The 18,443-nt window shown below is 42.7% G+C and overlaps 1 protein-coding gene across 3 annotated transcripts in view; it reads right to left on the bottom strand.

Moving 5' to 3' along the window:
* FAF2 (Fas associated factor family member 2) overlaps positions 1–18,443 on the bottom strand; it is a gene marked incomplete at its 3' end in the record, with an annotated part of 72,904 nt that overhangs the window by 30,735 nt on the left and 23,726 nt on the right. For all 3 annotated transcript variants that reach the window (XM_002710411.5, XM_008255444.4, XM_070076428.1), the window contains 1 exon segment: positions 6,132–6,200. In XM_002710411.5, the coding sequence (XP_002710457.1) occupies positions 6,132–6,200 (69 nt within the window).

Genomic DNA, 18,443 nt, shown 5'->3' with positions numbered 1-18,443 from the left:
GGTCTTCCTTCCGTTGGTTCACTCCCCAAATGGCCAGCGTTGCACCTATCCGAAGCCAAGAGCCAGGTACTTCTTCCTGGTCTCCCATGCGGGTGCTGGGGCCCAAACACTTGGGCCATCCTCCACTGTCCTCCCGGGCCACAGCAGAGAGCTGTACTGGAAGAGGAGCAGCTGGGACTAGAACCCGGCACCCATATGGGATGCTGGCACCGCAGGCGGAGAATTAACCAAGTGAGCCATGGTGCCAGCCCCTGGGCTACTGGTTTCAACCTTGCCCAGCCTCAGTCATTGCAACCATTTGGGGAGTGAACCAGCAGACAGAAGATCTCTCTCTCTCTCTTTCCCTCCCTCTCTCTGTAACCCTGCCTTTCAAATAAATAAATCTTAAAAAAAACGAAAGAGTAGTAGGGAGGTTATCTGAATGTGATTCTTTTCATATTTCATCTTGAGTTATGCATTTATGTATTATTTTTATACATTAGAAAACACAGTCCCAGTAGCTCCGCTCCAATCCAGCTCTCTGTTGTGGCCTGGGAGAGCAGTGGAGGACGGCCCAGGTCCTTGGGCCCCTGCACCTGTGTGGGGGACCTGGAGGAGGCTTTTTTTTTTTTTTTTTTTTTTTTTTGACAGGCAGAGTGGATAGTGAGAGAGAGAGACAGAGAGAGAAAGGTCTTCCTTTGCCGTTGGTTCACCCTCCAATGGCCGCCGTGGCGGCCGGCGCACCGCGCTGATCCGATGGCAGGAGCCAGGAGCCAGGTGCTTTTCCTGGTCTCCCATGGGGTGCAGGGCCCAAGCACCTGGGCCATCCTCCACTGTACTCCCTGGCCACAGCAGAGAGCTGGCCTGGAAGAGGGGCAACCGGGACAGAATCCGGCGCCCCGACCAGGACTAGAACCCGGTGTGCCGGCGCAGCTAGGCGGAGGATTAGCCTAGTGAGCCGCGGCGCCGGCCCTGGAGGAGGCTCTTGGCTCCTGGCTTCGGATCAGTACAGCTCTGGTCATTGTGGCCAGTTGGGGAGTGGGCCAGTGGATGGAAGACCTCTCTCTCTGCCTCTGCCTCTCCTTCTCTGTGTAACTCTTTCAATAAATTAATCTTAAAAAATAAAAATAATATAATACTACCTATCCATGAAGTAGCAGGAGTAAGAGTGATTTTCTTATATTTCTTGGAATTCCTTCCTTGTGTGGGTGCATACATGAGTGTGTTTGTTACTGCAATAAAGTTATAATACTTTTTTTTTTTTTTTTGACAGGCAGAGTGGACAGTGAGAGAGAGAGACAGAGAGAAAGGTCTTCCTTTTGCCGTTGGTTCACTCTCCAATGGCTGCTGCGGCCAGCGCGCTACGGCCGGCGCACCGCGCTGATCCGATGGCAGGAGCCAGGTACTTATCTTGGTCTCCCATGGGGTGCAGGGCCCAAGCACTTGGGTCATCCTCCACTGCACTCCCTGGCCACAGCAGAGAGCTGGCCTGGAAGAGGGGCAACTGGGACAGAATCCAGCGCCCCGACCGGGACTAGAACCCGGTGTGCCGGCGCTGCAAGGCGGAGGATTAGCCTAGTGAGCCACGGCGCCGGCCCAAGTTATAATACTTCTATAAATTATTTCATGTTAAAGATGGTAAACAGTATACCAGATAAATGTGAACCAATGAAATAGGATATAGTAATAAATCAAACTCAAATTCTAATAAAAATTACCAACAAAAGGTAGTATAAGAAATTTCTAATAGCCACATGTGTATGCTTCAAATACGAGTGTCAAATTGTAGAAAACAAAGTGCCTCCACCCAAAATAGACATACAGTTTACTCATATATTTTACTTGCATCATGTCCTGCCTTTCAAAGCATGTACAAAAGTAAGCATTTCCTCTGATGTCCTGTTATTAACAGTGGGAAGACACACTAAGCAGATTTACACATACCGAGGTCTAGAAGGACAGACAATATGCTCAAACACCAAATATGGTTATCTTGGGGCTGGTACAGTGGTGCAGCCAGTTGAGCCACTGTGTGTGACGCTGATGCACCAGTCCACTTCTGCTCCAGCTGCCTGCTATGGGTCAGGGAAAGTAGCAGAACATGACCCAAGTACTTAGGCCCCTGCCACTCACATGAGAGACCCACAGGGAGTTTCGAGCTCCTGGCTTTGGCTGGAGTACCTTGTAGCCACTTGGGGAGAGAACCAGGAGATGGAAAATCTCTTTGTCTCTCCCTCTTTTCCTGCCACTGTCTTTCAAATAAACTAATCTTTTTTTAAAAAAAAGATTTATTTATTTATTTGAAAGTCAGAGTCACACAGAGAGAGGAGAGGTAGAATGAGAGAGGTCTTCCATCTGCTGGTCCACTCCCCAATTGGCCGCAATGGCCGGAGCTGCGCCAATCTGAAGCCAGGAGTTTCTTCTGGGTCTCCCGTTTGGGTGCAGGGGCCCAAGGACTTGGGCCATCTTCTACTGCTTTCCCAGGCCACAGCAGAGAGCTGGATCGGAAGTGGAGCAGCCGGGTCTTGAACCAGTGTCCATATGGGATGTCGGCACCACAGGTGGCAGCTTTACCTGCTACACCACAGCGCTGGCCCCATAAATCTTCTATAAAATATATGCTTATCTCAAGAATACTACTGTCAAAAACTTACTCTTTTTTAAAAAATGGTTTATTTTAATTGAAAGTCAGAGTTACAGAGAGGCAGAGGCAGAGAGAGAGAGAGAGAAAGTCTTCCATCCGCTGGTTCACTCCCAAAATGGCTACAATGGAGCTGGGCCAATCCGAAGCCAGGAGCCATGAGCTGCTTCCAGGTCTCCCACACTGGCACAGGGGCCCAAGGACTTGGGCCATCTTCTACTGCTTTCTCAGGCCATGGCAGAGAGCTGGATCGGAAGTAGAGCAGCCAGGACTTGAACTGGCACCCATATGGGATGCTGGCACAGCACGCAGTGGCTTTACCAGCTATGCCACAGCACCAGCTCCAGCTTTCCTTTTTAACTTTATAAACTCCCCTGTTAGATACTTTATATACATGTATTGTTTTTGTAAGCAGAAAAAAGACATTATCATTTGAAATAAAGAAATCTCTAAAACCACACTGAAGATGTTATGTCAAGAAGCCTCAACAATTAAACAGATTCTAACTGTATGTTTAATAAGCTTGCTTGAATACAGACATCAGACCTTTATCTCTCAAATAACACACTCTATAAACAGCTGCTGTCAACAGTAAAGAGAGTGGGTATGGGGAATGACAGGCAAGCAACTCAAATGATACTTCCATTTTTTTCCCTGTATTTTTTAAGAAGAAATTTGAAATGAGTATTGCAAATATGTTTGGTTTCCAGGGTCTGGACAGTAAGTCCATAGTTGTTCCCTTAATATTTTTCCGTAAGTCTGAAATAGTTAAAAGATATTTGTATTTCTTGCAATGCTAATGAAATGTTATTAAATCAATGAGTTCTCAATGACTATATAAAATCAAAAACAAAAACAAAAACAAAAACAAAGAAAACTACTAAGAATTCAAAATGTTTCTAAATAACTTTCGGGCCAAAGAAGAAAAACAAAACTTTCAAAATTTATTTCCAGAGGAAAATGCACCGTTTTAATTGTATGAAAGTACAAAGAAATTAACAGAGCTATATAAAAAAGCAGGATAATGAATTAGAGACATTTTCTTGGTAAGAAAATGAAAAGAACCAACAAATATGAGATTTTTGTAAGCAAAACAAAAAAATAGTCAGCCAGTTTCTACCAAGTCTCATTTCTGAAATGTGAAAATAAATGTCATAAATAAGAAAAAAGAGTAGGATAATAACACAGAAACAGAGAATAAAGGACATGCTGTATATAGAGCTATGCTAAAAACGTTTGCCATTTCTAAGAAAAATGTCTTTTCTAAGAAAGCAATAGGGGCCTGCACTGTGGCGCAGTGGTTAAGCTGCTGCTTGTGATGCTGGCATCCCGTCTCAGAGTGCTGGTTTGAGTCCCAGCTACTCTGCCCATCCATCTTCCTGCTAATGTGCCTGGAAAGGCAGAGGGTGATCTGCCACCCACGTAGAAGACCAGGATCGAGTTTTTGACTCCTGGCTTTGGCCTGGCCCAGATCTTGCCATTGCAGCCATTTGGGAAGTAAAACAGGATGAAGATTTCAGCCTGCTGCCCCTCACCCTGTACCACCCTATTGCTCTGCCATCTGGGGAGTGAGCCAGTGGATGGAAGACCTTTCCCTCTCTCTCTCTCTCTCTCTCTCTAACTCTCCCTCTCAAATAAATAAATAAAATCTTTAAAAATAAATACATATTTAAAAAAAATAAACCGATACAGAAAACAATTATGATTGACAGGGAAAGGAAACTGCAAAATTCCAGAACACAGGCAGAAATATGCTTTAGGTATTTTTTCCCCCAAATCTTTAAGGAATAGATAACTCCTACACTATTTAAAAGCATCAACTCATTTAAGCATTTAAATTTTTATTAAAAATTTAAATTTTTAAAGCTAACAAATGCTTCAAATCAAAGTCTAACAAAAAACACAAAAATACAGACAGCATCATTCATTCCCACTGCACAAAATGCACCTCCCCGAAATGTTCACTCTTCAGTCTACTTCATCATTCAAGTATCAGTTCTCATGGAACTCCAGAGTCTAAAACTTGATTATCCTATTTAAAGTAACTTCCCAAACTGCTCCGTTACATTTCTTATAGTCGTCTTATTCAACATTTATTACAAACTGAAATTACTTGGAGTTAAGCTCCATACAAAGTAAGGACTGAGTTTGTTTACTATTATAATAACAGTATCATTTAGGAATATGTTTTCAGAAATCCAGCTCCCTATTCAAATAACATACCAAAATCAAAGCAGTAATTCCACAGATCAAAAGGGCATGTAAAAAGATTCAATATTTACTCCTGATATACAATTAATGATATACTAAACATGGAAGAACAGTCAACAGTTAGAATTACAAGGTACCCGGTTCAGTATTTATGCTGGGAATATAACAATTAACAAAACAAAACAAAAAATAAATCTCTGTTCTCTTGCAACTTACATTCCAGTGGTTCTACCTCAAGCAATAACCAACATCATAGGATGTTGGCTATTACCATTATTAACTGATCCTGATAAAGTTCTAACTAATTCAAATGGTCAAGTGAAAGAAACAGAAGTTGTAGGTGACAGAACTACCTAGAAAAATCAAAAGAATACACTCTAAAATATATAATGAGGAGGTTTATATTAAGCTAACAGGTTAAAAAATACATAAAAATAGCTTTTCAAGGAGCCTCAAGAAAAAATAAGGGGGAGAGGTACTATACTGAAGGACTTGGTCACCATTTTTTCTGATTATTTTTAGAAAGCTTTTATTTAATAAATATAAATTTCACAGGTACAGCTTTAGGAATATAGTAGTTCTTCCCCTCCATATCCACCCTCCCACCCCAACTCCCATCCTACCTCCTACTCTCTCTCCCATCCCATTCTTCACTAAGATTTATTTTTAATCATCTTTTATATAAGAGACCAATTCTATACTAAGTAAAGATTTCAACTGTTTGCACTCACACAGACACACAAAATATAAAGTACTATTTGAAGACAAGTTTTACTGTTAATTTTCATAGTACAACTCATTAAAGACAGAGGTCCCACATGGGGAGTAAGTGCACAGTGACTCTTCCTGTTGATTAAAAAATTAACACTTTTATTTATGACGTCAGTGATCACCTTGAGGCTCTTGTCACGAGTTGTGAAGGCTACGGAAGCCTTTGGAGTCCACAAACTCCGTCAGTATTTAGACAGGACCATAAGAAAAGTAGAAGTTCTCTCCTCCCTTCAGAGAAATGTACCTCCTTCTTTGATGGCCTCCTCTTTCCATTGGGGTCTCACTCACAGAGATCCTTCGTGTAGGTCATTTTTTGCCACAGTGTCTTGGCTTTCCATACCTATTTTTCTATGACTTTATAAACTTTCTTCACATTATCTACCTCTCCTACATACACTTTTAGTTTTAAACACTGAAGAGTAGTAATTCTAGAAAAATCTACTGAGGAAAAAAATTCCTGCTATAGATGTTTTTGATCCTTTATTAGAGCAGGAAAAAATAATATAACTCAAAATGAATGCTATTTTACCTCTATGTTCCAGTTATGCTGTTCCAAGGTATGGCGACATTGATCCATAGATTCTATACCAGTCAGATCCTGAACAGAATGATAAAACAATCAGTTACTTAGGCAAAAACCAACAGTACACATATGTTTATTTTTATCCCTAAAAGAATACTTAGGAATATTGTCAGGAAAATACACTAAAATGTGTTGTAGGCAGATGCTAAAACATGATGAAATGCCACTGATTTAGAATTAATTCAATCACCCATCTATTCCAGATTCACACAGAAAATAATAAAAGATAACTCCTTTTAAAACTTCAAGAACTTTTCAATTCAAAGGATTACTAATTAAAATCAATATTGCTAAAAGAAAGCTAAAGAAAATTAAAATCTCTTCAATTCTGAGTCTAGCAATATTCTTTAATGCCATTCTGTTTATAATAAGTAATGTTGCAATGCAGCTTTCCTACAAAATTTCATGTTTTTCATTAACCTAGGTCATTTAATATAGTTTATAATGTGAACTTTACTTCAGACTATTTCCCTACAAGTATTTTTCTCATCTACTTCTTGCAGGATTGCCCTAGGGTTTCACCCTGTCTCTGACCAAAGCTCCTTCTCCTGCCCCTCTGCCACCCCTCCAAGTGTAGACATTCACTAAATATGTGTCCTGGATTTTTGTCTCTCTCCACGTACCTCCCTGGTAATCTCATTCAATCACTAGCCTCCACCCACCTTTTGTTTTTCTCATTTTAAATTATGATTTATTAAGTTGAGAGGGAGAAGAGCTGGGAGAGAGGAGAAAAAGGGATATGGAGGGAGAGAGAAAGAGAAAGAACAAGCCAGTGAGTGTACAAGCACTCTCTCATCTGCTGGCCCATGCCCCAGATGCCCACATCAGCCAGGGCTGGGATGTAGAAGTATCAGGAGGAGGGAGAGAAACTAAATAACTGCCAATGTCTTGTGGTGTTCTGAAAGCTCAATTAAAGACTCTGGCTCTGGGAAGGAAAAGTAGTTACAGACATAAGATAAAACAAAAATGAACTGTCAGAACTCAATTACACTTATGAAGTACAGAGTTCTAGAGCTGGAATATTCAAGGTTGAGGTTGAGGGCCAGGTGTCATCTTTGCTTGGATGTTTTACAGGGTGGTGGTGGTGTTAACAGACACAATGAAATGATGAATTTGAGGTACTGGAGCCACATCTAGACAGCAATGTTACATAGGCTATTGGAAATGTGCTGCTCAATCTCAGAAGAGATGGGGGTGGGGGGGCAGAGATTAATCTAGAAGTCATCTGAATAGAAAGGATACTTGGAGGGGAGTGTTCAGGTTGGCAGTTAAGATGTGGCCCGCATCTAAGTGATGGCTTTGACGTATGCCTCTGGCTCCTGACTCCCATCTTGCCACCAAAGCAGACCTGAGAGGCAGCAGTGATGGCTGGGTTCCTGGTTGGAGTACCTAGTTGTTGGCTTCAGCCTAGCCTAGCTCCAGCTGTTGCAGGCATTTGGGAAGTAAACCAGCAGGTGGAAGATCTCTTCTCTCTCCCTCCCTGTCACACTTTCAAATAAATAAATCATTCTTTTAAAAGTTACCCAAATTATATATAAACAATAAAAGTTTCTAATGTTTAAAGTACTGTAAAAATTTCAAAGCTGAAACAGAAAAACTCTGTGAGGAGTTCTAGTGCTCTGTTAGAAACCACTGACTGACAAATCCTGACAATCTGATTTAGGTCTTCCATTCGGGGGTCTCATTTTGGCTCTTGTCTTCTAGCTGCTAATAGGCTGCATACCCAACTTCCTAACCTCCAATTCCTACGTTATTCCACGAGAGGCTGGGGCACCCAGGGTTCCAACTCTTCTCAATGTGGATTCATTTTAAGAATTGGGCTTGGGGCCAGCATTGTGGCATAGTAGATTAAGTCTCTGCATCTCATATGGGCGCTGGTTCAAGTTGCAGCTGCTCTACTTCAGATCCAGCTCCCTGCTAATGTGCCTGGGAAAGCAGCGGAAGACTGGTCCAAGTGCTTGGGCTCCCGCATCCATATGGGAGACCAGGAAGAAGCTCCTGCCTCCTGGCTTCAGTCTGGTCCAGCCCTAGTCATTGTGGCCATTTGGGGAGTGAACCAGCGGATGGAAGACCTCCCTCTCTCTGTCTCTCCTTCTTTCTCTGTAACTCTGCCTTTCAAATAAAAAAATAAAAAAGTTTTAAAAAGAACTGGGCGCTATTCTTACCTTCCTTTGTGGGTGCAAATGACCACTCCTAATTTTAAATGACAACGATTTCTATGAGCCTATTGTCTTCTACCTTCTCTTGTGATTATTTACATTCATTATACTGTCTTCTCAGAAGATACCGGTTCCTGGAGAGCAGTGCTTTTGATTCGTTTATAGTACTTCCTAGTACCTAGGCATACAGTAATTTTAGTGCAAGTTATAAATATCTTTTTAGGGGCTGGCACTGTGGCACAGTAGGTTAAGCCTCTGCCTGCAGCACCAGCATTCCATATGGGCACCAGTTCATGTACCCGCTGCTCTTTTTCCAATCCAGCTCTCTGCTAATGGCCTGGGAAAGCAGTAGCAGAAGAAGATGGCCTAAGTACTTGGGCCTCTGCACCCACGAGGGAGACCTAGAAGGAAGTAATACTGGCTCCTGGCTTTGGATTGGTCTTGCTCTGGCTGTTGTGGCCATCTGGGGAGTGAACCAGCAGATGGAAGCTCTTTCTCTCTTTCTCTGTAACTCTATCTCTCAAATAAATAAAATATTAAAAAAAAATTTTTTTTAAAGATTTATTTATTTGGGACCAGCGCAGCAGCTCACTAGGCTAATCCCTTGCCTGCGGCGCCAGCACCCCGGGTTCTAGTCCCAGTTGGGGCACTGGATTCTGTCCTGGTTGCTCCTCTTCCAGTCCAGCTCTCTGCTGTGGCCTGGGAGTGCAGTGGAGGATGGCCCAGGTCCTTGGGCCCTGCACCCGCGTGAGAGACCAGGAGGAAGCACCTGGCTCCTGACTTTGGATTTGCACAGTGCGCTGGCTGCAACGCACTGGCTATAGCAGCCACTTGGGGGGTGAACCAACGGAAAAGGAAGACCTTTCTCTCTGTCTCTCTCTCTCACTGTCTAACTCTGCCTGTCAAAAAAAAAAAAAAAATTATTTGCAAGTTAGAGTTACACAGAGAGGAGAGGCAAGGAGGGAGGGAGGGAGGGAGGAAGAGAGGCCTTCCATCCACTGGTTCACTCCCCAATTGGCCGCAACGGCCAGCCGGACTGCGCCGATACAAAGCCAGGGGCCAGGAGCCTCTTCCCGGTCTCCCAAGTGGGTGCAGGGGTCCAAGGCCTTGGGCCATCTTCTACTGCTTTCCCAGGCCATAGCAGAGAGCTGGACCGGATGTGGAGCAGCCGGGTCTCGAACTGGTGCCCATATGAGATGCTGGCACTTTAGGCCAGGGCATTAACCCACTGCGCCACAGCGACGGCCCCAATAAATAAAATCTTAAAAAAAAAAAAAGAGAGAGAGAGAGAGAGAGAGAGATCTTTTTGTATAAGCTTCAATAATCATAGCTGTAAGATGAAATCCTGAAGACATTATCACAAGTTCTCACTGAGTATTAACACACTGGTTTTTTTTTAAACTCCAAATGTTCTGACTAAATGTCAGGCTAGCTGTTAAAATACAAACTTGTACAATCTTCCTGAAAATTAAGTCAGGGAAGAAGCCCAGGAAGCACGGTTTTGTTCTGGTTTTTTTTTTTTTTTTTCCCAGTAAAAGAAATTTTATTAATTTCTGTAATATTTTGCTTATTTTTTATCTGAAAGGCAGAGAGACAGATATCTTCAACTCCTGGTGAACTCCCCAAATGCCTTCAATAGCTGGGACTGGGCCAGCTTGATGCTGGAAGCCTGGAACTCATTCTGGGTGTCCCATGTGGGTAGCAGAGACTCAACCACTTGAGCCATCACCTAGGATGTGCATCAGCAGGAAATTAGAATTGGAAATGGAGCTGGGACTCAAAGCCAGGCATTCCAAAATGGGATGCAGGCATCCCAACTCTGTGCCAAATGCCCATCCTGGAAGCAATTTTTTTTTAAAACATCTGAGCAGATTTGAATGTTTAGCCAGGCTGGGAAATTCATAGTATTAATGTACAATTCTAAGGAGGAATAGGGATTCTAAGATCCTTATTAAAATTAACTTTTTTTTAAAAAGGCTAAATACACTGTAGGAGACAACAAGCACATCTTCAATATAATGAAACACTTAACCTAATTTGTGAGCAGAACCCTTTTGTAAGTAAAGTAGTGAAGCAGAGTAAGCTGGAAGGCCAACTGAACAAACCTGCTTCAATTATTACTGATAAATACCAAAACCACACACCAGGAATACACATGTTGGACACGCCCAGGAGAGGATTACTCATTCAAACATCAGCACCTGTTCACTAATGCAGTATACTAGACAGCCAGGATACACACAGTCCTTTCTTTCATTAAATTTGTATCTTAGTAGAGGGAGATTGACCAAAACAAACCACACACATAAAAATAAATGAATGGAATGTTCACTTTGTTCTAGCAGATTCCTTTAGATTAGTTGTTCAAGGAACAGAGATTTGAATGAAAAATAAGGGGCGAGCAATGAGGAAATGCATGGGAGGAATATTCCAGGCAAAAGGACAAGAAATACAAAAAACTCCAGGCCAGATGGAGAATGTGACACTGTGCATTTCTCAAAACCCACAGAATTTTACAGCAGAGTGAACCTTAATGTAGGTAAATTTAAAAATCATTTAGGAGGTCGGAGGCTCCTGGATAAAACATAGACTGTGATGAAAGATAGGGGAAAGGTGCTGACCTAAGTGATTTTGGAGATGAGTCTGTAAGAATGAAGGAAAAAGAACTGCACAGAAGCACTGTCTTCTCGTTGATGAAATGCTTTCCATAGGAGTGCATACTAATTCTAAAGCCACACAATCTGTATACATACAATGCAACTGGACAACTGAATAAACAAATCGAGGGAGCCAGCTTTCTCACTTTTTAAAAAAAGATTTATTTATTTGAAAGGCAGAATGACAGAGAATATGTGAGTGAACAAAAGAGAGAGACACAGGTACACAAAGAGATAGACTGTCCCATCTACTGGGTCACTTCCCAAATGGCTGCAACAGCTGGGGTTAGGAGAGGCCAGAAGCCAAGAACTCCAGCCAGGACTTCCTTCTTCCTTTTTTTTTTTTTTTAAATATTTTGAAATTAAAAAAATTTATTTGAAAAGCACAGTTACAGAGAGAGGGAGGAGGGGGGAAGGGGGAAGGAGAGGGAGAAGGAGAGATAAAGAGAGAGAGAGATTCCATCTGCTGGTTTACTTCCCAAATGATTGCAAGGACTAGAGCTGGGCTAGGCCGAAGCCAGGAGTCAGGAGCCAGAAGCTTCTTCCAGATCTCCCACATGGGTGCAGGGTCCCAAGGACTTGGGCCATCTTCCGCTGCTTTCCCAGGCATATCAGCAGGGAGCTGGATCAGATGTGGAGCAGGACACAAACCCATATGAGATGCCAGCATTGCAGGTGGCGACTTTACCCACAACGCCACAACCTGGGCCCCTGGGTCTCTTTCCTGAGCCATCATCTGCTGCTTCCCAGGCACATTAGCAGACAGCTGGATCAGAAGCAGAGTAGCCAGGACTTGGGCAAGCACTCCAACATGATGTGGGCATCCTAAGCAGTGGTTCAACCTGCTGTACCACAATGCCAATGCTCACTCCAATTTTCTCATCAAAAAAAAATTTTAGGGGCCGGCGCTGTGGCATAGCAGGTTAATGCCCTGGCCTGAAGTGCCAGCATCCCATATGGGTGCCGGTTCTAGTCCCAGCTGCTCCTCTTCCAATCCAGCTCTCTGCTATGGCCTGGGATAGCAGTGGAAGATGGCCCAAGTGCTTGGGCCCCTGCATCCATGTGGGAGACCTGGAAGAAGCGCCTGGCTTCAAATTGGCACAGCTCTGGCTGTTGCGGTCATATGGGGGATGAACCAGTGGTTGGAAGACCTTTCTCTCTGTCTCTACCTCTATCTATAACTATCTTTCAAATAAATAAATCTTTAAAAAATTTTTTAAATTTATTTTTATTTATTTGGAAGGCAGAGAGACATAGATAAGAAAGAGATCCTCCATCTACTGGCTCACCAAATTCCCAACAGCCAGGGTTGGGCTGGGCCAGGTTGAAGCCAGAAGCCAGGAACTCTATCCTAGTTTCCATCATGGGTGGAAGGGATCCAAACATTTGAGCTATCACCTACTGTCCCTACAGGGTGCACATCAGCAGAAACAAGGGTGGAGGGTCTGCCTTGTGGTGCAGCAGGTAATGCTGGAACCCCGTATCAGAGCACGGGTTCAAGTTCCAGCTGCTGTGCTTCTGATCCAGCTCCCAGCTAATATGCCTGGGAAGGTAGTGAAAGACAGCCTAGTCCTGACCACCGCAGCTATTTGGGAAGTGAACCAGCAGATGGAAGATTTTTTTCTCTGTTTCTCCCTCTCTGTCACTCTGCCTTTCAAATAAATAAATCTTAAAAAAAAAAAATTCTTAAACAAAGGGCCTACAAGCAACAACACCCAGGAGCAAGCACACCTAATGCCCAGATTTTGTTTTCTAACACCATTCTCCAATAAAAGGAACCTTAGAGAAATAAGAAAAAGAAGAAATAATGGGCTGGTGCCATGGCTCACTTGGCGCCGGCACCCTGGGTTCTAGGCACCCCAGGTTCTAGTCCTGTTTGGGGTGCTGGGTACTAGTCCTGGTTCTCCTCTTCCAGTCCAGCTCTCTGCTGTGGCCCGGGAGGGCAGTGGAGGATGGCCCAAGTGCTTGGGTCCCTGCACCCACATGAGAGACCGGGAGGAAGTACCTGACTCCTGGCTTTGGATCGGCATAGCGCCGGCCGTAGCGGCCATTAAGGGAGAGAACCAACGGAAGGAAGACCTTTTTCTCTGTCTCTCTCTCACTGTCTAACTCTGCCTGGCAAAAAATAAATAAATAAATAAATAAATAAATAAATAAAATAAAGGCTCCTTAGAGAAATGGCTTACTCTAGAATGGAGGCAGGAAGATGAAGATGGGAAAGAACTGTAGTGCCAGGAAGTGCTCAAAAAGCAAAACAAAAAAAGAACCCAAATGATGGAGTATGTCAAAAGGATACAGGAATCAACTAAAAATGATTCCAGTGGCCAAAGCTAGAATAACTTGGGCAAGAAAATAAAAATATGGTAATGGATTATAACCCAAAGCACAAAATCAACATCCATGATATAAACACATTTTGAATACTCATAAATGGAGAGCAGACAAATAATCTGTGCAGAATTCCAAATACTTTATGTACATACTTTACCCTCAAAGAGGTAGACCATAAATTCCCACTCCTTCCCAGTATGGGCTATGCCTTGTGATTTCCTTCCAAGGAATATAGTATAGTGAGAAAGCTAACACCTCAGCCAGGTGATCAAAGTCACTATCAACAGTGATAAATCACATGAACATATGGACCCATGATTCAATGAAAATGGTGCTTTGCTTCTGTGATCCTCCTCTCCCAAACTTACAACCTCAGCCTGATCAATAAAACAGCAGTCTACAAAATACCTGACTAGTATTCCTGAAAACCATCAAGGTCATCAAAGTTTCTCAGACTTTGTTATGAAACTCATGGCCAAGAGAGCCAAGACACGACTACTAAAAGCAATGTGGTATCCTAGCTGGGATGCTGGAACAGAAAAAGGACATTAGATACAAATTAAGGAAATCTGAGTAAAGTATGGACTTTAGTCAAAAATAATGTATAATGGCCCACTGTGTGACAAATGTGCCATTATTAGTAACTGGAAATGCTAAAGGAACACTGAGTAAGAGGTACCTGAGAGTCTTCTGAACCATTCTCACTTTTTTATAAATTAAAACCTATTCCAAAATAAAAGTCATCAGAAGTAAAACAGAGACAGGCACTGTGGCACAACAGGTTGAGCTGCAACTTTTGCTCTGCTTTTAATTCAGCCTCTACCTCCTCATGCCCTGGGAAGGCAGCAGAGGATGGCCCAAGTGCTTGGCCCCCTGCCACCCATGTGGGAGACCCAGATGGAGTTCCTGGCTTCAGTATGGCCCAGCTCCAGTTGTTGTGGCCACTTGGAGAATGAGTAAGTGGATAGAAACACTTTTTCCTTCTCTGCTTTTCAAATAAAAAAAAAATCTTTTTTTTTTTTTTTTAAAGAAAAACACAATGTGGGAGAAGGATGCAACCTATGAGGCAGAACATGACTAGCAAGTTGGCAGTAAGGTCTGAGAAGCAGGCAGAGAGAGATCATCTTCTAGGGCAGTGTTTCTCAATCTTACCTATATACCACAAGCACTGGAGGAGACTTTTTAAAAAGCTCCACAGATGGGACAAGTATTTAGAGCAGCAGTTAAGAAACTTGCGAGGCTGGCACTGTGGCACAGTGGGTAAAGTCATGGACTTGAATCCAGGTAGACACTTTGATAAGGGATACAGCTTGGGGCTGGCGCTGTGGCACAGGTTATATAAATCTTTTAAAAGCATATAAAAAGTAGGTTATATATATAAAGACATCACTTGACACACCTGCATCCCAATCCCTCTTTTTTTTTTTTTTTTTTAATGAATTTGAAAGGCAGAATTAGAGAGAGAGGAGAGACAGAGAGATCTTCCATCCATTGGTTCGGTTCACTCCCCAAATGGCCACTGAAGCCAGAGCTGGGCTGATCTGAAACCAGGAGTCAGGAGTTTCTTACGGGTCTCCCACATGGGTGCTGGGGTGTAAGCTCTTGGATTCTCTTTCACTGCTTTCCCAGGCCTTTATCAGGAGCTGAATCGGAAAACGAGCAGCCAGGACTCAAACTGGCACCCACACAGGATGCTGGCGCCACACGTGGAGGCTTAACCTACTACTACGCCAGTCACCGGCCCCCATCCCTTATCAGAATGCCTGGATTCAAGTCCTGGCTCCACTCCTGATTCCAGCCTCCTGCTGATGTGTATCCTGGGAGGCAGCAGATAAGGGCTAAGAACTTGGGTCCCTGTCACACACATGGGAGACCTGGATGGAGTTCCTGGCTCCTGTTTTCAACCTGACCCAGCCCTCGCTGTGGCAAGCATTTGGGAAGTGAACCAGTGAAAGGGAGATTTCTGCCTTTCAAAAACAAACAAATCCTACAAATGCCTAGATCCCAACTTCCTCCCCTTCCCAAGCAATATAATCTGATTCTGTGAAGGTGGAGCTTAGGCATAGGTAATTTTTTTTCCTACAGGATGAAAATCACTAAATCCGGTAGGAGTGACAAAATTGTATATATACTTCTTAAAAAGTCATTCAGGTTGCATATGAGGAATTAATTGTTAGACAGCATGAAAAAGAGAAACAGATCAGCAAGAAGACTACATTGAAGCCCAAGGGAAAGAGAATGGTGCCTTAGAATAGGATGTCAGGGGCCATCTTCTGTGGCTTAGAAGGTTAAACCACCGCCTGCAGCACTGGTGTCCCACATGGGCACCTGTTCAAGTCCCAGTTGCTCCATACTTCCAATCTAGCTCCCTTGCTAATGTGCCTAGTAAGCAGCGGAAGATGGCCCAAGTGCTTGGGCTCCTGCTACCCACATACCCTGGTTCATGGCTTTGGCATGGCCCAGTCCTAACCACTGTGGCCATTTGAGGAGTGAACCAGTGGATGGATGATCTCTCTCTCTTTCAAATAAATAAATTAATCAAAAATAGGATGACAACAGTCAAGAGAATTGCAACCTGTTGAGTTCTAAAGAAATTACTTTGGGAGGAGGCAGACATCTATGACTATGGTTAAGTCTGGTCATCCCTCTACTTCTTTGTTTTACTTCTCTTCCAGAGCTTCAAATAGCCAAACATGTTATTGCTGAGGAAATAAGTGGTAGCAAAGCTAATGGACTGTCTCCAGCCAAACTACAATGCTTCTTTCTGAACAAAGCCGACATTGCAAAACCCACATTGGGAGTACTGGTTTGAGACATGTTTAGCTTCTGACTCACACTGAAATCAGTCCTATCTATTGTAAACAGAATAGTCCTTTCAAAATGCATTTAGCAAAAAACTTCAAATGTATGCATATTCTTTGGCTCAGAATTTTAACTGAATCCTAAAAAAAATACTAAACACAGAGAAACTTTATAAACAGAAATGTTCATCAGAAAGATATTTTAACAGTGAAAATTTAGAAACAATTTTAACACCTACATATATACAAATTGTGGCCAATGGCAATATTGTATAATCATTAAAATGGCTATGAAACACAAGCTTAGAGGAGTATTGACATAATAAAGAGGAACCTTATCTAAGCAGTTAAGAACAGGCTGAGAGCTTTGCTGGAAAGTTAAGAGGGAAACCAGAGTTTTTACTATTCTTCATTCTATGTCTACTACTGAGTACCACGGTAAACCCAGATCCTTTCTTAGGTTCAATTTCCTCACTGGCAAAACATAAATAAAAACAGTGCTTAGAAGCAGGCATTTGGCCTGGCAGTTAAGGCACTAGTTAGGATAACCCATCGCATTTCAGAGGTGCATGGGTTCAATGCCAAGCTCCAGGTCCCAATTCTAGTTTCTTGCTAATGCAGACTTGTGGGAGGCATATCAAGGGGTTAGGTCCCTGGCACCAATGGGATACTTGGGTTTAGTTTCCTGTTTCCTGCTTTGACATGGTGTGGTCCTGATCAATGCAGGCATTTAGAGAGTGAACCAAGGGATGGGAATGCTGTTTTTCTGCTTCTCAATAGCATTGTAAAAAGTTAAGCACACTGTCAATATAGCCCAGATATTAAGATAATGATTATTTAGTGCGAAGGACATATTAAAAGGATATTTATAAAGTGTGAGATAAGGCTGAAAGTCCTTAAAAGGTTCTGATGTACAACTAGATTATTTTTCTGGATGTCAAATATATTATCTTTCACTGCATTCCTATTCTGGTATCTATTCTTTCATCTAACACACTAATGCCATTAAAACAAAAACAATCAATCACAAAACTTTTTTTTTTTTTTTTTTTTTTGGACAGGCAGCATGGACAGTGAGAGAGAGAGACAGAGAGAAAGGTCTTCCTTTGTTGTTGGTTCACCCCCCAATGGCCGCTGCGGCCGGCGCACCGCACTGATCCAAGCCAGGAGCCAGATGCTTCTCCTGCTCTCCCATATGGGTGCAGGGCCCAAGGACTTGGGCCATCCTCCACTGTACTCCCGGGCCACAGCAGAGAGCTGGACTGGAAGAGGGGCAACCGGGACAGAATCCGGCGCCCCAACCGGGACTAGAACCTGGTGTGCCGGCACCGCAGGCGGAGGATTAGCCTATTGAGCTGTGGCACCAGCCCACAAAACATTTTGACTTTATTCAATCTTTCCTGAATGTGACTTTACTCTTTGGAATCAAGCAGAAAAGTTCAGGGAGATGAGCAGTATTTTTATTTTCCTCTTTATGAAACACCACAAGGCAGCAAATCTCACTGACAGTCTGCTAAAGTCCTCCAAGGGTCTGGCTCTCCTTGTTTCCTCCTCAATCTCCACCCCTCTGGCTTGACAGAATCCACCACACAGTCAGTTCTCTGTTTCTGAGGTTCAACATCTGTGGATCCAACTCATAGTGGCTCAAAAATATCCAAAAGAAAAACATTCCGTAAAGTTTAAAAAACCAAACTTGAATTTGCCACACGTGAGCATTACCCGGAATTCACATCAATGAAGTTATGTGTAGGCAAATTTTGCTGTGGCCCCTGCTGTGTCACAACTCCTGTCTCTAGCACTTGAGATGTTCACTGACATCTCTTTGTGTCCTATGTATCAGGCCTTCAATGCACAGACTACTTTTCTTGTCAGTTTTCCCTATCAATAAACAACTATTTACATCGTATTTACGTGTATTAGGTATTATCTAGACATGATTTAAAGTAGTACATTGGAATGTGTGTAGGATATATGCAAATACTATACCATTTTACATAAGGGATGTGAGCATCTGCAGGGAGTTCTAGAACCAACCCACTGGGGACACCAAGAGACAACTATATGTTTCAAAACAGTTTTAAATCATATCCCTAAAACCTGACATGCATAAGATGTGTGTGTGTGATACATTTAATGTTGTATCACCAAATGCTAATAATTTATCATTTTAATATGGAAATTTGACATTATAGGTAACATGGGATTTAAATTAAATACAATAACAATAAAACCCTCTGGCTTAAGAGTGATTTTTGAAGTTATTCAACTCATTCAACAAGTATTAACTGTTCACCTATCATATAGTGAGCT

Source organism: Oryctolagus cuniculus, chromosome 6 (assembly GCF_964237555.1).
Source record: "Oryctolagus cuniculus chromosome 6, mOryCun1.1, whole genome shotgun sequence".
Lineage (NCBI taxonomy): Eukaryota > Metazoa > Chordata > Mammalia > Lagomorpha > Leporidae > Oryctolagus > Oryctolagus cuniculus.
Note: the sequence above shows the minus strand (reverse complement) of the source record. Positions and strands in the feature narration are given on the sequence as shown.